Source organism: Ahaetulla prasina, chromosome 7 (assembly GCF_028640845.1).
Source record: "Ahaetulla prasina isolate Xishuangbanna chromosome 7, ASM2864084v1, whole genome shotgun sequence".
Classification (NCBI taxonomy): domain Eukaryota; kingdom Metazoa; phylum Chordata; class Lepidosauria; order Squamata; family Colubridae; genus Ahaetulla; species Ahaetulla prasina.
In genome coordinates this window covers 54,166,682-54,188,939 of record NC_080545.1, presented here as the reverse complement: position 1 = coordinate 54,188,939, position 22,258 = coordinate 54,166,682, and the positions used below count along the sequence as shown (strand labels likewise).

At 34.4% G+C, this 22,258-nt stretch overlaps 1 protein-coding gene across 1 annotated transcript in view; it reads right to left on the bottom strand.

The window, feature by feature from the left end:
• Positions 1–283: 283 nt before the first annotated feature.
• Positions 284–22,258, bottom strand: part of OTOGL (otogelin like) — a 118,108-nt gene continuing 96,133 nt past the window's right edge. Inside the window, exons 45-54 of the mRNA XM_058191655.1 lie at positions 18,449–18,550; positions 17,134–17,238; positions 16,984–17,024; positions 15,293–15,356; positions 14,474–14,652; positions 13,187–13,288; positions 11,207–11,326; positions 9,708–9,753; positions 3,798–3,877; positions 284–1,597 (exon numbers count right to left, since the gene is read on the bottom strand). Coding sequence (XP_058047638.1) covers positions 1,397–1,597; positions 3,798–3,877; positions 9,708–9,753; positions 11,207–11,326; positions 13,187–13,288; positions 14,474–14,652; positions 15,293–15,356; positions 16,984–17,024; positions 17,134–17,238; positions 18,449–18,550 — 1,040 coding nt within the window. The 3' untranslated portion in view covers positions 284–1,396. The remainder of the gene's footprint in view (positions 1,598–3,797; positions 3,878–9,707; positions 9,754–11,206; positions 11,327–13,186; positions 13,289–14,473; positions 14,653–15,292; positions 15,357–16,983; positions 17,025–17,133; positions 17,239–18,448; positions 18,551–22,258) is intronic.

The window sequence follows — 22,258 nt, the reverse complement described above, 5'->3', positions numbered from 1 at the left end:
AACTTAATGGAGAAATGATTTGTTAAAAGGCTGCATAAAATATGACTTTCTAAAGGGTTTTTCTTGAATATTCATTTTATCTTCCCAATAAAAGTCTTAGTTATTAAAAGTTTCCTGTGGCAACAATATATTGTAATACTCAATTCTTTTTTAAAATATTTATTTATATACAGTATTTTATGTATTAAAAATATTGTAACACATAATCAAGAGATGCTAGAAATACCATGAACGATTGCACAAAACATACATTAGTCTAGTATAGTTAGCCTTCTACCTCAACATGTCCTTTCTTTAAAAAATGCAGCTTTTTCATACATTTTCCTCTTTAGGAGTGCATATAGCATTTCAAATTATGTTTTAATGCAGGAAAAGTATAGAAACTATCATTTACTTTTGCATAAATTCTTGCAAATATAAAATAATGTCAAAAATGGCTTATAAGATATTACTACATGCAATCATAGTGATAAAAAGTATGCTAGAAAAGATTAGAACCAGAAAAATAAGAAATACGACCATGTTATGGATTTCAAAATTTTAATAAAATATCACAAATATTACAATGCAGAATAGGATTACTCTTGAAGAATAATCAGTGATGCCAGTAGAAGTGCTAATAAACTGTAAAGTTTTGATATAACCCCAGAACAAGGCATGTGTTAGAATTATATAGTTAATGTTGGCTAATTACATAAATGACATGAGAGTGTATAGCACTTGCAATGTCTGGCATGAGTAACATCTGGAAGAATAAAAAGATCACACCGGCAAACAAATGCAGATTAGTTAATGCAATAATTTTTCGGTTTGCTACTTATGGCTGCGAAACTTGGCAGATAGAAGGGTGGATGCCTTTGAACTATGGAGCTGGAGGCAACTATTGCACATAGCATGGACTGCAAAAATAACAAAGAAGTCCTAGTCTGAACCTCATTAAAAATATCACTTGAAGCCAAGATCTCCAAACAGAGGGCATCATACTTCAGTCATGTCATGCGAGCTGACTCACTCGAAAAGTCAATCATGCTGAGAGTGATCAGTAGAAAAATGAATAGGGGCCATCCTGTTGGCTAGACACTATAAAGAATGATACTGGGATGACCATGGCAGATCTGAAGGAGGTGATGCAAGACAGAGGAACATGAAGAGTGCTGATCCATATAAAGCGGCCAAGGGTCAGACATGACTAAATGGCTGCTCCTGATGAATTACATACATACATCACATATCTGAGTACATTACTTTAAAGTGAATTAAGTGTTCCATATGTGTCAAAAATTAATATGCTCCCTTTTTACATACATTATGCAAATATAAATTGAGAAAATATTTATATATTAAATCTGATCATAAGAAAGAACAAAAACTTGGTTTGCATGAAATCACAAAATTTTTAATTCCACTGGCATGAACAGTCTGTAGGTTCCTGCATGACATACAGAATTTCAGTGCCATTTCCAGAGCAGTAAAGTGGCACAGTTCGATTCTGAACTCCATTTTCACGGCAGCATTTGCAGAACCTTAAATGGCTATCGATGTTGACATTAAAAATCGTAGCAGAGGGGCACTTTCCATCACAAGAAGCCACACTTATCTGTAGGAGGCAGGAAGGAGAAGGATGTCATTAATAGTTTCAAATTTTATCATTTAAATTTATTGACAGCTTCAGTCATTAAATCTATTTTAAAGTTTGGAAATTCATAATCTTGCTGAATTTCTTGTGTGTTCAGGTCTCATGCAATAGTCCCACGGTCTATTCATAATCAGCCAGTTTGCTTCCTCTGCTGTTTGCCTTTTTATGATACTTTGCCATTTACTTACTTTGCGATTGCCACACTTTGCCAGATGTTCTTAAAACAAGAACATCTGTGCAATACTATATAATACTTGCAAATATTACTTTAATATACATATCTGTGCTGCCTAAATGCATCTATGTCTGACATGGAAGGAGAAAAAGGAATATTAATAAATAACAGGACATCTCCAGTTCAAGGCAACAAACTTAAGATTCCTGCATACACATAGTCATGGACATGTTAGATGAGGTGATATGCCCACATAAATACTTATTCTTGAACATGCATATATCCCTCTACATAGAAAATGGTGTCCCTCTTGGTTCTATTAAACTTCTTAGTGGCATCCAGTATCATCTACCATTAAACCATTCAGGAATATCCACAAGGGTTTTAAGTAGAGAGGATACTACTAATAGTGATTATGCTCCTACTGGAGTAGGTGGTTCCAGCCTATGGTGCTTGGGGCAGAAGAATTTGAGCTCATGGAACCCCTAAGCAGAAACTTCCAAGGTCTTCCTCTGCTATTTAACATTTAGAATAAAGCTATGGAAGATATCACCCACTGATCTAGTGTAATGTTGATAACATGTTGGTGATTTCTGATTTCTGAATCAGCACCCAAGACATACTGCAATGATCCTGAAGAAAAGTTGTGAATAGGGCAAAATAAACTCAGATTAAATCCTACAGCATTTCTCTGGGTGGGATCACATTTCCCTGAAAGAAGGACTTTGAGACTTGTGGGTTTGCTTGTATTCTCAACTCTTGCTTCAATAGCAGATGAAAGCTGCTGATGCCATAGCAGATAGAAAAAGGAAGCCAGGAGGCCTTTCTTCAAAATCTACCCCTCAATTTAAAGTAAGTTGAATAAATGAATAAAATAAATAGATGTTAACGAGGTTCCATATAAAGCAGTGATGGCAAGCTTCGAAAAGATTGTGCAGAGACATTGCACACATGCACACTTGTTGTCACCGCGCCCCGGAAAAACTAAACTTCTGGGTTCTAGCGCATATGCGCGCCTGACGGTTAGCTGGCCAGCATGCATGTGCAGGCGGTTTTAGGCACTGCCGCGCATGAGAAGGGCTCATGCTCTGGAAAAGCTGATTTCCGGGTTCTGGCACACATGTGCACCCAACAATCAGCTGGCCGGCATGCATGGATGCACCATGCTTTCGGCACTGCTGTGTGTGCAAAGGACAGCTGATCATCACATGCAATGTGTGCCAGAAACCCAGAAGACAAACAGGCAAGGCCATGCATGCTGGGTGTGATGGCTTCGCATGCTACTTTGAACATGCGTGCCATAGGTTCGCCATCACAGATATAGAGGTTCCATATGGAGTGCCAGTTACAACCATACATGGACCAGGAGGCCACAGTGATATCAGGTCATGTCTTGATCCCCAATAGGCTGAACTATTGGGAAAACACATAGTCCTGCCTTTGGAGATCACTTAGAAATTACACTGGTGGAAATACAACAACTTGATTATTGGCAGGACAAGTCCCCTCAATATTAATTAAACCCAATTCTTGCTTGGGTTATCAGTAGGCTTTGGTATCCATGTTAAAGAACTGGTCATTGCCTAATTAGGAGAGGCAATTCTATTCTGCACTAGTCATCTGGTTTGAGATGTCTCTGAACTAATGAAGTCAGCATTTAAATAATGTTAGGGTAAAAGCAATTAAACTGCAAATTCTTTTTATGAGTAGGAGGATATTACTAGGGAGAGAAATTTTCCAGATGTCAAAACAGGATTTGCATGTATGTTTACCACACTAATCACAAGCCTGTTTTAGCAGCTGATATACTCTAAGGCTGAGAGAAAGTGACTATAGGCAATGGCGAATGACTTCTGAAAAACCTTGCCAACAAACTGCAGGAACTTGTCCAGGCAGTCTACAATAATCAAACAGGGTTGAATAGAAGAAAAAAAACTTCCTGCTCCTATATATGAAGTAGCCCCCAAATTAGGCATTTATACTTACAGGACTTTGGCTTACGCAGTCTTCTTTTCTTACAGTAGTTCTGACCATTATTTTCTGGCAAATCCTTTCATCTCTTTTACCTGATAAAGCATAAAGTATGAAGACAATAATCAAGACATTTTTTTACTACATCATTATTTAAAGAGCTCTTTAGGTATGTGTCATCTTCTGAACATGCACCAAAGTGTCTAATCCTCCACCCACAATCCGTTTGAGGAGCTTTGTTTTGTTTGTAATAGCAGAACATCTCATAGCTGTTTATGCACATTCATATATATTTCTTTCTTATTCTCTTCCAAATGGAACATCTAGAGATGAAGGCTGCACAGCAACTGGATTTATATTAGGTTGAACAAGCATGTTCGATAAGTGTGAAAAAGGTTACAGTCAAATCAAAATGTGTATAAAAGTTAAGAATACAGAATGCTTAGTATTGGCACTTCTATCATGATCTCATTTTTCTGGTCCCCTTGGGCAGCCAATTTAGAGTTTCTAGAAGATCTCTGAATTACTGGAGGATTTCCAAGAGGAGCCCAACAAAGATGCAGTTCTTTTTGTGAGACACAGCACACCTGCCTATCCAAGAAACTACTCTTAAGTAAGAGCATAGCCGAGATTGCCATTTAATTTTAGAATAGAAAGAATGTATCTGCAGAAAATACCCTGCAATCTGAATTATGCTGCAATTATAGCAGGCATTACTGCAAAGGCAGAATGCTTTCCAGTTTCATTATACAGACAACATAACATAACTTGCCTATTTTCCCTAGTTTCCTATTTCTTCAGTTCAATTTCAATTCAGCTGTGATATTATTACAAATATAATTATTAGTCTTTATTGTTATAATTTATCGCTTAGAGTAAAATAACCCAATCAAACTGTAGAAGGGCATTCTGATTTTCAAGCTCTATTTCTAGAAAGATTAAATTGGTTTTTTGATACAGCTTTTGTATTCTGCTGTTACTAATATTGCTATTCACTTTGGGTAGATTTCCCTGATGTATTGCAATGTATATATTTATTAATTAAGATTTGCTTTTAAATTTTATATTATATAAACTCATTTTATGAATTGATTGTAAACTACTTTGAACATTGGAAAACAATTCAATCAATAGAGGGAAAACAACAGCAGAAATTTAAAATCCCAATAAAAGTCACAAAATGGGTATTGTCCACATCATTAATTTTGCTAGAAATATATATTTGCTCCTTTTCTGGCCATGTTTAATGTTTATATTTCAAGAATTATATCCACAAAATTGTTTACAAAATAAGATTCATGAAGTGCATTTTTAGGTAGTTCTAGTTTTACTATGGAATAATATATTTTTTGATAATTATAGAGTCAATCAACACTTCTCTGAATCACAACCTAATGTAATATAGCTATGTATATCAACATTTTTTTAAAAAATAAAGAAAATAAAATACATTTATTAAAATAGTAATACCTGGTTCACAATTAATACTATCAGTAGAGACTACAGGGCTAATGGCAAAGGGTAATACACCCCGTCCAGAACCTGGCAGAATTATTGGGAATATAAGTTTCTTGTAATACGCAAAAACATTTTTACATAAACAGCATTTCATTAATTCTTACACTGCCAACTGCTAATAATTTTTATGGAAGCTGTTCTTTTTTATAAAAAGAAACAAGTATTCTTATTTTTCTAAATTATTATATCCCTATGTTTTAATACCCATGTGGATAATAAGGCCTTTACATTTTGCATGTGAAAAAAGAAACCTGGAACATGATTTGGCAAGGTAAGAATTAAATATATGAACTCACTCAGCATGCATATAATCATTCACCATTTCAAATAAAGATTATTCATTACCATTAAAACCCAAGGGATTTTAAGCTGTACTTGTAGTTCAGTTATACTCCTTAACCATTAAAAGCACATGCTTTTAGTTTGTTCTAAAAAAACCTCTATTAGTATATAAAACAGCATTTAATATTGATTTTTTTAAAGCTAGTTCAGCAAAAAGTTCTGAAGATAACTACTAAAGCCAATTTTTTTGGTTAAACTTTGGTTTAGAGAACAGTAAAAAAAATTCTTCTACCCATCAATGGCTGGCTTTTACATGATTTCCTTCATTTATATAAAATATTGATGGGGAGAGAGAAATTTATGGTATACATGAGACGTTATTAACCTTCAAATATCAATTTATTAATATCAATATGTCAATTTAGTGACATAATTGCCAAAAATTTCCTTGTCATTATACTACTCACAATAGTAATTTTTTTTAGATAAAGGAATTTTTAGATTTAAGTCATGATGTGAAGAAAGAGATACTTTGAAATTATTAAGAAAATATATGTATGTGTGTTGTAGGTTCCAGAATATTCTGAGTAGAAATCTGAGCAGGAAGCATTCTTCTGGAAAATTGGAGAGACACACAGTGTTTGCAGATTTCTTCTTCTCCCTGACACTATACCACTGGCCAGTACTATTTAATGGCAATGCAGAGTGTAAGACAACATTTAGCAAAATATAAAAGATGATAAAGGAATTGCTGGTGGTAAGATATTTCCTTGGTGTGCTATCTTTTTCTACAAGTGTTTCATCAGAGCCAGTGTGGTACAAAGTGTTAGACAGGCACCCAAGAGACCAGTTTATCCTTTCTTCTACACTGGATAAATTTCTGTCTGATCTATGTCACATGGGTATTGTATGAAAATGGAGAGAGGCGATTTTAGACACACTGCCATCAACTTCTTAACAGAAGGCAGGAGAACTAACAAATAACTGTATTATTTTTATAGGCATCTATTGTAAATAAATACTAGAAGAAAAATTCACTACTTGTAAAGTAATATACTATGGTAGCGATGAGTTTGACTACATACTACAGATCTTACTCAACATCTAAAGCAGTGTTTCTTAACCTTAGCAACTCTAAGATATATGGATTTCCACTCCCAGAGTTCCCTAGTCAGTATGGCTGGTTGGGGAATTCTGGGAGTTGAAATCCACACATCTTAATGTTGCTAAAGTTGAAAAACACTGCTTTAGATGTTGAGTAAGATCTGTAATATGTGGATATGAATTTATGGAAAACAGAGTCTGTACAGCCTTATTGAATCCAGAGACAGGTATTCTAAAAGATACTAGATACTGGTTGACGAGATCGTACCCTGATTTGTTGAGAGGCAACATGAAGGATTTCCCAACAACTAAAAGTATAGGTAGGTTTGCTTGAGAAAAACATTTTTGAGAGTACCAGCAATTATTAAAACCCAGCTGTCTTTTTCTTTCTTTGGTGCTTTTTATTCAAGTGTATTTGATCCTGGTTTCTTCGTTGGATTTTCAAGTAAGACTAGGAGAAGTAAACTGTTTTGCTGACAATATTTGTATTATGAACAAAAGAAACTCATTACAGAATGTTCATTCCAGTTCAAATAGAAAGAACCATCTTTGGTTGGATGGATTTTTACTCTCTCTAATAAAATATCCAAATTCCACCATTGTGAAAAGTAATCATACTTACATTTAAGTTCTCATTTAAACTGAGACTTTGAGAAGTAAGATTATCAGAAAATAAACCTTGATATATATTTTTTGAGTGGAATATTTGTCACTATTCTGAATGAGAAAATTTATGACCTTTTAGAGCTGGCCAATATGTTTTACAGTGCAGTTACTGAAACTACTGTGTGTGTGTGTGTGTGTGTGTGTGTGTGTGTGTGTGTGTGTGTGTAGGTCTTTGGTTATTCGGGTTTTCTCCTGCGTAAAATTAGAAGTGTCTTGGTGACGTTTTGGCGAAGTCTCATTCGTCATCTTCAGGCTTCAGCTTCGTGCTTCTAGGATAATGTGTGATCGCAGCTGTTTCTTCCTTTTTGGGAAGAATATATATATTCTTATATTTTTTTTTTCCTCTCACACCACCACCCAGCACAGATCAACTCCGTAGCCAAGACACTCATCTCCAGAACAAAATGCTTAGCTGATGAACAACACCTAAAACCCGAACTAGACACTCTCACTAACGTACTAACATCCAATGGATTCCAAAGAAATAAGATTACCAAGCTAATCCAAAAAGAACCCCCCACTAAAATCCAAGACAGAGAACAAGAAAACGGCACAGCCCTCCTCCCATATATAAAAGGCACCACAGACAGAATCAGCAAGATCCTCCACAAACACAACATCAAGACAGCATTCTGCACAAACAGAAAAATATCCACCATCCTAAGAAACCCCAAAGACAAAATTGAGTTAGAAAATCAAGGAGTATATGAAATCCCATGCACCGCCTGCCCCACCACATACATTGGACAAACCAACAGAAGAATAAGTGCACGCATTGAAGAACACAAGAACTCATTCAAAAGAGGAACCAACTTCTTCCCTGGTCCAACACTTTAAAGTCACAGGACATGATATTGACTTTAAAAGACCAGAACTATCGCCAAAACTGAACACTTTAACAACAGAATAATCAGAGAAGCCATTGAGATAGAAAACGCCCACACAGCATGAACAAACGAGATGACACCTCCGCCTACCAGCCATTTGGAAACCCGCCCTTATTGACAAACGAGTCCCTAACACGAGGAATGACACCAGACCCACACTCACGAGGTCCACACAGGATGTCACCACCGCACATCCACCCAGAAAGCAGACCCAAACCCACACTGATCATGAAGCACGACCAAGGACCAGAAGCCAGACCGCAGCTGCAACATTAGCCATTTCAAACCCCTCCAATCCATACATGCAGCAGACTGACACCCACTATGAAGATGTAGCACGACCACAAAGCCAAACAACAGCTATGCAGCTCACCAGCTCAAATCCCCCTGCAACACAGACTAAACTGAGCACAAACAAGCCCCCACCAACACAGGACACACCCCCAGCCAATCAGAGCACAAACCCCCCCCCATCCAATCAGAGCACAGCCAAGCTCCCACCCAATCAGTTCAAACCCCCACTAGCAGTTAAAAGGAAGAAACAGCTGCGATCACACATTGCTCCCAGAAGCACAAAGCTGAAGCCTGAAGATGACGAATGAGACTTTGTCGAAACGTCACCAAGACACTTCTAATTTTACACGGGAGAAAACCCGAACAACCAAAGACCTATATATATATATATGTATGTATGTATGTATGTATGTATGTATGTATGTATGTATTTGTTTTCGTAGGTTTTCATGGGTATAGGTATGTAGGTCTTGGCATTTTCGGGTCTTTTCCCATGTAAGGTTGAGAGTATCTTGGCGACGTTTTGATGAGGTCTCACTCATCATCTTCAGGCTGGTGTCTTCGGCTTTGTGCTTCTCGGCTTCCTTTGTTCACATTTAATGTTTTTATGTAATGTCTCAAAAGTGCAATATCCCTTTTTATATAAGCATTTTCTATAATTTTCTCATTAACTACAACCTTATGGTTGTACTTAACATATTTCCATAAAACATAGGTCAGTAACTACTATTATTTGATATATATTTTTCCATTGACTGATCTAAATAAAATATTCATATTTTCTCATTTTCTCATTTTCTTATAATCTTTGTTAATCTTATAATCAACAAACTAGAGAAAAATCCTATTAATAAATTGGATAATCTTTGTTTTTTACAGGTATTCAAAACAGTTTTTAGCCATATCTATATTATTTGGGGGGAACTGGTTATATACCAAAAAGAAAAGGTTCAAACACAAATTTTAATTTTTAATATCACCATGTTAGCAGCCATATAAAGCCAGGCTTGTCAATTACTTTTGTTAAGGACTGGACACATATGACATGATTCAGAGACAGCATGCTGTTTTCTTTTCATATGTCTCCTTAAAGAGGTTAAGAATGCACACAGCTGTCCTAACCCAAAGCCATACCAACACAAAACTAGCACACAATACAGCTGTCTTCACTTACAGGTCTTGCAGCAGCCATTGTGATAGGTCTGCACAGAGCCACCATTCTAGGAAAATTAAAAAGGAATATTTCAAAAAAGACTGTGCTCAAAGAAACATATTGAGGCATATGGATACTGCAATGCATATAAACAAAAAGAAAAGGCCAGTTATCAGATCCAATCTACAAATATTTAACTATTTAACTATTTTAATTAAGGGAACATTTTACATGAAGGGGCAATCCACTATGAATCTTTCAGTTCTTTTAAGATATAATTCATGAACCGGAGACAGAGTTCTAGCTGTATGCTATTTTTTGAGCCAGGTGTTAAGAAAAAAAATGACAGTGAAAAAATAGCATACAGCTAGAACTCTGCAATTCCTGTGGATGTTTCCCATTCCAGAATTATATCTTAAAAGAACTGAAAGATTCATGGTGGATTGTCCCTTCATGTAAAATGGAAAGAACACTTTATTTCCTCAGAATGTCATTGTCTCCTGATATATTGAAAATTAGTTATGCAGCCAAAAATCCTGGAAAAAAAGTAAAAAAATAATGGCTGCAATTATATATAACAACTACTCTGAAGTCTCTCAAATACAGTAGTCTCAATTTACAACAGTTTTTTTCGTGTCTGTTCAAAGTTACAGTGGCACTGAAAAAAGTGACTTATGAACGTTTTTCACAATTACAATCTTTCCAGAATCCCCATGATCATGTGATCAAAATTCAGATACTTGGCAGTTGGTTCATATTTATGAATTTTGCTGTGCCCCAAGGTCATGTGAATACCTTTTGTGACCTTCTGACAAGCAAAGTTAATGGGGAAGTTAGATTCACTTCACAACCAGGTTATTAACTTATCAACTGCAGTGATTCACTTAACAACTGAAGCAAGAAAGGTAGCAAAACAGGTAGCAAAATTTACTTAACAAATGTTTCACTTAACAAAACAAATTTTGGGCTTAATTGTATGTCAAGGACTATCTGTACTGCCTCTATACATTTATTTAGAACTCATTAAAACTATGTAACATAGGCTTGAGATAATTCTTCTCTACTACACATTTACTTTTCAAGAAGAATTGGATCAAAACAAATCAAAACAATACAAAAATTGAATCTATTGACTATAACTTTAGATCAGTTTTTATATGAAAGATTTATTGATTTTGATTTGGTGGATTAGATTTGCATTTTAATTTTGTGTAGGCGTTTGGGGAAATGTCAGAATCAAAGACACTTGACAGTATATGTTGCTAAAACGATTATGAATAACAGAAGACAGAATCAAGTTTAACCCCTGTAACTCTCAAATATATTCCTTTGGAAGTAAAATAGGCTAATGGAGGAGAATACTAGATTTCAAAGTATTACCTGTATGCAGGTATAATTTGGAGGAAAAAATTACAGTAAAAGCAGTTTTTTATATATTTATAATATTAAACAAACTTTGGTACTGAGTTCCCAATAAATTAATCATACATGAATAATATTTTAATGTATAAAGTACAAACCTTTACACATTCAGTCTCATTAAAGGGTGGGCAAAACACACTGGAGCCAAGTACCACTGTCTCCACACCAATCTTTGCACATTCATATTTAGTGCAGTTTGAGTCCCATGTGCTTCCTTCCTATTAAAAAAAAAGAGAGATGGAGTGGGGAAAAGGAAGAAAATGGAAAACAATGGCTACAATGTAGCAAAAATAATGATTGAATCATATGTTAAGACAACTTTCCAATCCTTAATGGCTTCAGGTATGATGCAGTTGACCACAGCTGTGTAGTACTGTAAGTTTAGTTTAATGAATACTAAATTCTGTTACAGTCAGTGTTTTCTGAGAACATCAGAACAATGGGTTAATGCAGTAGAAGAAGCCAGTTTGGTGTAGTGACTAAGGTATCAGGCTAGAAACCAGGCGACCGTGAGTTCAATCATGCCTTAGGCCCAAAGCCAGCTGGGTGATTCTGGGCCAATTTATTTATTTATTTATTTCGATTTTTATACCGCCCTTCTCCCGAAGGACTCAGGGAGCCAAGTAAAAATATACTATATACAGATTAAAAGAAATTAAAAGAAAACATATTATAATGTGGCCGAAAATTTAAAACAATTTAAAATCTTAAAATATAAATAACCCCAATAAAATTTTAATCCAGTCCCGCTTGAATAAATAGGTGCGTTTTCAGCTCACGGCGAAAAGTCCGAAGATCAGGCACTTGACGTAAGCCAGGGGGAAGTTCATTCCAAAGTGTAGGAGCTCCAACAGAGAAGGCCCTTCCCCTGGGGGCCGCCAACCGACATTGCTTGGCGGACGGCACCCTGAGAAGGCCCTCTCTGTGTGAGCGCACGGGTCGGTGGGAGGCTAAAGGTAACAGCAGGTGGTCCCGTAAGTACCCGGGTCCTAAGCCATGGAGCGCTTTAAAGGTGGTAACCAGAATCTTGAAGCGCACCCGAAAGACCATAGGAAGCCAGTGCAAACTGCGCAGGATTAGTGTTACATGGGAGCAACGAGTTGCTCCCACTATTACCTGCGCAGCTGCATTCTGGACTAGCTGCAGCCTCCAGGTGCACTTCAAGGGCAGCCCCATGTAGAGAGCATTGCAATAATCCAAGCGGGAAGTGACAAGGGCATGAGTGACCGTGCATAAGGCATCCCGGTCAAGGAAGGGGCGCAACTGGCGCACCAAGCGTACTTGGTGGAAGGCCCTCTTGGAGACAGCCGCCAAATGATCGTCAAACGACAGCCGCCCATCCCAGAGGACACCCAAGTTGTGCACCCTCTCCGTTGGGGCCAATAACTCGCCCCCCACAGCCAGCCGCGGCTGCAGCTGACTGTACCAGGGTGCCGGCATCCACAGCCACTCCGTCTTGGAGGGATTGAGCTTGAGTCTGTTTCTCCCCATCCAATCACTTTCGCAATCACTTTCTCTCAGCCCTAGGAAGGAGGCAATGGCAAACCACTTCTAAAAATTATTGCCAAGAAAACTGCAGGGACTTGCCAGCAAGTACCCAAGCATCAATCATGATTGAAAGGAAGAATAAAAAAGGAATAATATGATAATCTGTTTTTCATAGGAAGCATTTATAAAAAGGGCAACTTCAGCAGAAATCAACAGTTTTTTATTGCTGAATTCTATTTCTGGTGTTAAACCAGAAATAGAATTCACATGTAGCTTAGTTTGCTGTGCTAAACAGAAAATCTGATTGAGTATGGTGTCCACATAGATGCAGGTAACTTTGGTTAAATGTCTGCCTATATCTAAATCAAACTTAAACAGAATTCATTTAATAATATCAAGCTAACACCAGTATTCCTGGTGTCGTTATATACTTAGCTTCATTTAATTAATCATATTCAATGTGCAATATGATCTCCAATCAAGAAAGGTTTGACTCAAGAGTAATCATATCAGAAAATTGTAGAATTTAGTACTTGACTTAATCAGAATCCTTATTCATTTTTTTCTGAACCATTTTTAAACCCACTTACTTCATAAATCTCAAGAGTTCCATTGTCAGTATAAAAAGGACATGAGACATTTATGCAAGAACCACAAGAATATTGACCCTCAGATGGGCTCTGTACTTGATGCTGTTAAAAAGAAAGAATGTCCATATGTATTGTCTCATATATATATAAGACAGTTAAATGCTAAAACTATATTTAGCTACTATAGGCAGTATGTATCAATATGTTAACAATATGATTTTCTTTGGCAACTATATCTATATTTTTCCTGCAATGAGATATAAGCTTAGGTTTGATAATGCCAATCAACAAGTTAGTTTTAGTAGCATTTTTTCTTTAAAGTAATATAGGTAACAGTCTTGTACCAAATAAAAATTAGCCTTGTATACAGCAGGTGTACGCAACCTAGTTTGGTCTCAGAGTTGGAATATGATGAGAATGTTATTCTTAAAAGTGGAAGCAACAGAACAAGGGTAGAAATTACATGCAATTATAGCTATATTAAAAAAAATACAATTAAGTACATTTAACATTATCATTTCCTATTATTCCCTTTCTACCGTATTAAATATGAAAATTACTTCCTACTATAATATGAAGGTTATCATCCAATTATTAGCGAAGAAATGACAACATAATGAAGATTACCCAGCTAATGTTGATTTTTTTTTAAAGAAAAAAGTTATATGTGATGTGAAAGTGTGGTTTTTTTTAAAACATAAAAAGATTGTGCTATAAAGCTATAAAAAGGTATCACTTGAATTAACATTGTCTGATGAATTAATTTTATGTTTTTTATGACTATGCTTTGCAAAATGCCTGTGAAGATCAAGATGGATAGAATTAGCTGAGTCTCATGGAAGCTACTTTATTTGGTCTACAGTGTCAAAGTAGGATAATTTTTTTCTATTCATGCATAATCCCAAAATACCACAAAAAGAGATAGGGGGCTGCTTTAAAAGTTCAGGCAGTGAGTCCAGAGTTTGCAGTTTTGCCCATCACACAAAAGCCAAAATCATGATTATAAAAGAAGACTAGGAAAATATGACATATAGTAGGACCATAGATTGAGAAGCTCTGTGACTATAATGTAAAAGAAATAAATTGCCTATTTCTTCTCTGGAAAGATAACAGGATCACTGCATAGATAGGCACATAATTCATAATTCACTTTCATTTGTTTTAAAATACCTATTGGTTACAAATAAATTACAAATTTCTCCATTCTTGGGAAATAGATTTTGCTATAGATTTTAAATGAAGTTGTATTAATTATATCCAGAAAAGACTGTGTATATTTTTACTTACTGCTTCACATTTTTGGGAACAATTGACTACTGCTAGAGTCATAGTGTAAAATCCTGTGTTAGGGTCTCTTTCTTGTGAACACTTTGCCATATAATAAAGTTCTCCATCCAAATATTGAATCAATGTCTGACCCGGGTTCAGTACAGTGACTTCTTGGAATATACAGACATTTTCTTTTTCTAGGGAGAGAGGAAGGAAGGAAGGAAGGAAGGAAGGAAGGAAGGAAGGAAGGAAGGAAGGAAGGAAGGAAGGAAGGAAGGAAGGAAGGAAATAGAATATTCAAAACAAGAGTACTATTTACTATCATTTTTCCCCTACATACAATAAGAAACATTTGGTGATCAACTATGATTTATTTGCAAAGTTCAATGGTCGATGCTTAGAGTTTAGTGTTAGTGTGACCTTGGCTAATATTATTGTATTATTTGTATTTCTTTTCTTTTCCTTGTATTCTGCCCTGATATTTTAGGATAAATGGGAATTTAATAATATTTAATACATAGCTTAGGTCTTAATGGAATTCAAATAACATAATATTTAGCAACCTATGTATTATCATTCCTTTCATAAATTTAACACTACTAAAGAACTACTACTAAAGAACAGGAATATTCTTTAGGCGAATATTTCTGTTTTAACAGAATCTCTCCCTTTTTTATTTTAAGCTAGAAGATTACTGAAAATTGTAAGCACATAAAGTCTATAGGGCTTGTCTTAACAACTATGTTATTAAAACTAAATATTAAACAAACGTTTTTGAAAAGAATGCTCATATGCATGCATATGCACACGGGGACACACATACACATATGTACATACCACAAAAATAATGTGGACATCCACATGTAGTAGAAGCATTAGCACTTATTTTCCGAACTTCACCCTATGAAATATTTCAATGATACATTTGTTCAATTGCACACATACATGTACTTTGATTTATAAGAAAGTGAACAACTACATAAAAATTACCAAATGCATTTTAGCACCAAATATTGTTGCACATTTGAATGCAAGTTAGGCCACATGCCCATATTAAGAGCACTAGATCTATCTCCTCCTTATTATTGTTACAATTGTTAGTTTTTTTTCTACAAAACTCAAACTACTTTGATATTCACCAGAAATGAGAAAGTCAAATGGGAACTGCTGTTGCTTTTCAATCTTGTTACAGCTGCATATTCAGGGAAGGCAACTAAACATGTATAATTGCAGGAAGTCCACAAAATGTAGTAAAAAAAATTGAGGATGGCAATCATGAGTGTGTGATCAAATATCTGACCATTTTGTGTGTGTGTCACAACTGTATAGCTGTTTAAAAGACCAATCAGTTGATTGATCGATGCTGTGAAGGTTTTTTGTAGGTGTTAGGTAGCTCCAAGGCATTCTATTATATGCAGCAGAAAGGCAGATTGTGTCTACATACTGAATATTGGGCAATATGTATAGTAGAATGACTTAGTATAATAATTCTCTAAAATGTAACAAATAATGTTGCCACTTTAGGACAGCCCCAAATTCTTTTGTCTAATAGTAGGTTTAGATTTGTCCAACGAGCACAATAGCTAACAACATAATTACAACTTCTAAAAACTACAGAAAATATCTATCAAGTCACGTCTTTATTGCTTTTCATATTGGTATTGATATGACAGCCAATCTGCTGTATTGGTTAAGGTGTTGGACTAAAATGAAGAAATTGACTTTAGTCCTGCCTTAGACATAAAGTTAATGAGGTAACTTAGGGTCAATTACTTCCCTAGGAAGAAAACAAAGACAAGCCATTTCTGAAAATATTGACAAGAAAACTGTATGAATATATTTATGTAATTGCCAAAAGTCAAAAAAGAAAAAAGAAAACTATAACTTAAATAACACAGATACAAAGAATTTTCTATCATAAATTGTTATGCTCCTGATATAAAAGTAGAAGAATATAATAGACAAACATTGTGTTATTACTATAAATAAATTAGTAACAGTATTCCATAGCATAATATGCCACATACTATCATCCATCCATATCTATCTATCTATCTATCTATCTATCTATCTATCTATCTATCTATCTATCTATCTATCTATCTCTATCTATCATCTAATCTATATTTGTCTACGTATGTATTTGTCATTATTCATATTTGGCCCATATTTCTGTCACTTTCTACACTCAGTCTCAGCTTTCTCATTACATGCATTCTCATTTTAACATTGCTTTGACATGGATTGGTTACAGAACTATTTTTGAAAGCTTATTTTACAAATGTCAGTGTTTACCAACATTCTGCTACCTATATCTATCATTAGTTCTGGTTTCATCAGAATTCACTGCACAGTATATCTCAGTTCTTTCGAGATATTTTTGTTTCATACACTGATATAATTTTATTCATTTTACATTATTTGCAAACTTATAATTGCTGTCATTGTAGGACAGGATAGCATAGAAACATTTAAAATGAAAGAAAAATAAGAATTCCAAAACTATTATAAAAGTCAACATTTCTTACCAATTTACAGCTTGGTACAGTACCATTCTCACAATCACATTCTGGAGAAAATAAGAGAGAAGGGTTCACTATGACTACATCAATGGGAATAGAAGTTTTATTTTATTCATTTATTTATATAATTAGAAAAAAAAAACAAATTATGGATACCGCAATTCCAGTCTGGGCAGCACTGTCCAAGTACTCTTTTTTTAACCAGTTTCATATCAGCTGAGCAATTCAGAAGAGGTGAAAGACACAGATTCTCTTCACATACTAGAGAAAGAAAATGATGTCTTTAAAAGATTATTGCCACAAAATCACTAGAAAAAAATAAACATAAAACTTTTCTCTGTTATATTATTATTTCTACTATTCTACTATATGTATTATATTATTATTGCTACCTGCCATCTTAAATTAATGGTTTGGAAATGAGTAATCATTTTAGGTTCAAGTAATCAACAATAATTTTGAGGTTTCAATAGCAGAACACATTTCATATCACAAACTGTTTTAAATAAAGGAGTTAATCTTACTCATGATGACTCAAATCTGTTAACTATAAAGTATAGAAATAGTTGCTTGTAAAACAAAACCCCAAAGCATCACTCCAAGTAAATACATGTAAATACACAACTCTTCATCACATTTTTGGTATCATATATTTTCCATTGAATGGCTAAGATAGACACCAGGTAAAGTCTAGATGTTTAGATATCAGCATTAAATAAAAAAAATCTAAAGTGAAACTACAAATATGTGCAGCTGACTGTTGTTTTTGTTCTTTCTGCCATTGGCAACCCTTGAGATAAGGAGCAACTCATTTAGATTATACATGCTTAGATTTTGAATAGCTGTATGTAGTTAAATATATTTTTGCCTGATTATTTTCCTGAATTTTTAGAATAGCAATTATCTTAGAATAAAACAGAATAGAATAGAATAGAATTTTTATTGGCCAAGTGTGATTGGACACGCAAGGAATTTGTCTTGGTGCATATGCTCTCAGTGTACATAAAAGAAAAGATACGTTCATCAAGGTACAACATTTACAACACAAATGATGGTCAATATATCAATATAAATCATAAGGATTGCCAGCAACAAAGTTACAGTCATACAGTCATAAGTGGAAAGATATAGATAGATAGATAGATAGATAGATAGATAGATAGATAGATAGATAGATAGATAGATAGATAGATAGATAGATAGATATATTCCATATATTATACATTATACATTAATATATATTATTAATTATATTAATTATATTATTAATTATATTATTATTAAACATTATATATATATATATTATTCCATATATTAGGAATAATATAATAATTGATTCTACCTTCATGGCAGCTGCATTATAACAATACTGTATTTATTACAAGCATAAGTTTATGACAGAATACAAAGAAAAATCCCAATAAAACAAGTAGTAATCATTCCAAGAGATGTAATCCAACACAGAACTTACCACAGTGATAATGAGGACAACAGTAATGTGCAGTACTAAGATCTACTGCAAGAAGTTCTTCTTCATTGCATTCTGGAATAGGTTCAATGCAAGATTCACAAACTTCAAGAGAAACATAAACATAGTGTAATGTATATATTGTAATGTATATCCACACAAACACACACATCCATATACACATGAGTTATGGGTCAGTTTTGTATTTAGATTTATATGCTGTCATATTCAAGAGAGATTGTAACCATGTTTTGAATCATGGAATATTTAATAGCTTGCAAAAATGCAAAAAGAATGAATGAATGAATGAATGAATGAATGAATGAATGAATGAATGAATGAATGAATAAATAGCCAAAATAAGTATGTATTTCAAGCTATACAAAGACTTTAAAATTCAAGCAACGATCTCCAACTTTGCATTACAACTTCTAATATTAATATAATATAATATAACAACAGAGTTGGAAGGGACCTTGGAGGCCTTCTAGTCCAACCCCCTGCCCAGGCAGGAAACCCTACACCATCTCAGTCAGATGGCTATCCACAATTTCTTAAAAATTTCCAGTGTTGGAGCATTCACAACTTCTGCAGGCAAGTCGTTCCACTTATTAATTGTTCTAACTGTCAGGAAATTTCTCCTTAGTTCTAAGTTGCTTCTTTCCTTGATTAGTTTCCACCCATTGCTTCTTGTTCTACCCTCAGGTGCTTTGGAGAACAGCCCGACTCCCTCTTCTTTGTGACAACCACTGAGATATTGGAACACTGCTATCATGTCTCCCCTAGTCCTTCTTTTTATTAAACTAGACATACCCAGTTCCTGCAACCGTTCTTCATATGTTTTAGCCTCCAGTCCCCTAATCATCTTTGTTGCTCTTCTCTGCACTCTTTCTAGAGTCTCAACATCTTTTTTACATTGTGGCGACCAAAACTGGATGCAATATTCCAAGTGTGGCCTTACCAAGGCATTATAAAGTGACACTAACACTTCACGTGATCTTGATTCTATCCCTCTGTTTATGCAGCCCAGAACTGTGTTGGCTTTTTTAGCAGCTGCTGCACACTGCTGGCTCATATCTAAATGGTTATCCACTAGGACTCCAAGATCCCTCTCACAAGTACTACTATTGAGCAAGGTACCACATATACGGTACCTATGCATTTTGGTGTTTTTTCTTTTGCCTAAATGTAGAACCTTACTTTTTTCACTGTTGAATTTCATTTTGTTAGATAGCGCCCAATGTTCAAGTCTGTCAAGATCTTTCTGTAACTTTTTTTTTTTTAATTAAAAAAGTTTTACAACAATTAAATTTTCCCCTCCCCTCCCTCCTAAACCCCCTCCCCGGACTTCCCGGAGCAAACACAAGGTATAGTTCCTTAAACAAAACAGTCATACATTAAACTTTTTAAAATCTAACACAATTATAATCTTTCTCTCTCACATAACCTGACTTCTTCCATTAAAATCAAAAATAACATCCTTCATTCAAAAGCAATCCGAAATTTCTTAATCTGATATCTATTTTGAATATAATCAATCCAGTTCTTCCATTCATTTAAATATTTTTCTTGAGTACTGTCTTTCAAGAAGGCTGAGATTTTAGCCATCTCAGCCAAATTGGAAACTTTCAATATCCATTCTTCTATTGTGGGTAATTCTTTTTTCTTCCAATATTGTCCAATCAACAGTCGTGCTGCTGTTATTAAGTTCAAAATCAACTTAGTCTCAATCACTGTACAGTCCGTTGTTATTCCCAAAAGGAAAAATTGCGGTAGAAACTTTATCTTCTTCTTCAGAACATTCTGCATAATCCACCAGATTCTTATCCAGAAAGACTTAATTTTCTTACAAGTCCACCATACATGAAAATATGTAGCATCATCACAATTACATCTCCAACATTTCGCTTGCATATCTGGATACATACATGATAATTTCTTAGGATCTAAATGCCATCTATAAAACATCTTATAAAAATTTTCCCTTAAATTCTGCGCTTGCGTAAATTTAACATTTCTAACAAATTTTTTCCCATGTTTCCAACATTATTGGTTCTTGAATATTCTGTGCCCATTTTATCATACAATCCTTTATTAAATCTCTTTCAGAATCTATTTCTATCAACACAGTATACAATCTCTTTATATGCCCCTGAGTTTGATTTCTAATTTGTTTAACCAGATTTTCTTCATTTTGAATGATACCAATTTTCTGATCTTCTTTCCATCTAGCCTTTAACTGTCCATATTGAAACCAAGTATAATTCCTCCCTTCTTCTTTTAATGTATCCAAAGATTTTAGTTGTAAATTTCCCCTCTCATTGTATAAAAGATCTTTATAAGTAATCATTTCTTGTTCCTGTTCTATATTTATATTCTCTACTGCGTGCGAGGACATACCCATATAGGAATTTTATAATTTAACTTATAATAATATTTTTCCAGACACATGAAGAGAAATTCTCAACACATGATTCTTAAAAGCTTTATCTACTTTCTTATCATACAATAAATATGCATGCCAACCATATAATAAATCATAACCTTCTATATTCAAAATCCTTTCCTCCGTCAAATTAAACCAATCACTTATTACCGAAAGAACAACTGCTTCATAATACAGTTTTAAATTAGGCATTTTAATCCTCCTCTTTCCGTGTATCTTGCATTATTTTCATTTTAACTCTCGCTTTTTCCTTCCCATATAAATTTATTAATTCCAATCTGCCATTCATCCAAATTTTTATCTTTCTTAATTATTGGTATCATCTGAAACAAGAACAAGAATTTAGGCAGAACATTCATTTTATAGCTGCTATTCTCCTAACAAAGATAATTGTAATTTTTCCAAGTATTCATTTCCTTCTGAATTTTTTCCATAACACATCATAATTATTCTTATACAATTTCCATTTGATGAAGTAAGAAAGACTCCTAAATATTTAACCTTTTTTACAATTTCAAATCCTGTTATTTCCTCTAGTTTTTCTTTCTGGTTCTTAATCATATTTTTGGTTAACACTTTTGTTTTATTTTGATTCACTTTAAACCCTGAGACCCTTCCATATTGATTAATTACTTCCAACAAATATACACTCAATTTATAGGCTGAGTCAACATAACAACCAAATCATCTGCAAATGCTCTAACTTTATATTCATATCTTCTAATTCTAATACCTCTATCTCCTTAACTCTCTTATCTTATCCAATAAAGGTTCCAAAGATAAAATAAACAATAAAGGTGATAAAGGACACCCCTGCCTTGTTCCTTTCGCAATTTTAAAACTATCTGTCAAACTACCATTAATTATTATCTGAGCTGTTTGCTCTCCATAAATTGCCCTAAGTATTCGTGTAAAACCATTTCCAAATTGCATTTTGTCTGATAATTTAAATAAAAATTCCCAATGCAAACGATCAAAAGCTTTCTCTGCATCCAAGAATATAAACGCTGCCGGAATCTGATTTTTCTTTTCCAAATATTCCAATAAATTCACTATCTGCCTAACATTATTCCTCATTTGTCTCCCTTTTATAAAACCAGACTGGTCAGTGTGAATCCTTTGTTGTACAATTTCCATTAACCTATTTGCCATTATTTTTGCAAAAATCTTATAATCATTATTCAAGAGTGAAATCGGTCTATAATTCCCAGGCTTAGTACAATCCTGATCCTCTTTTGGTATCAATGAAATAAAAGTAGTCCTCCATGATGGTGGTACTCCTCCTCCCATCAATATCTGATTAAATAACTCCATAAGTGGACCAACTATCTCATCCTGTAACTTTTTATAATATATTGCTGTAAGTC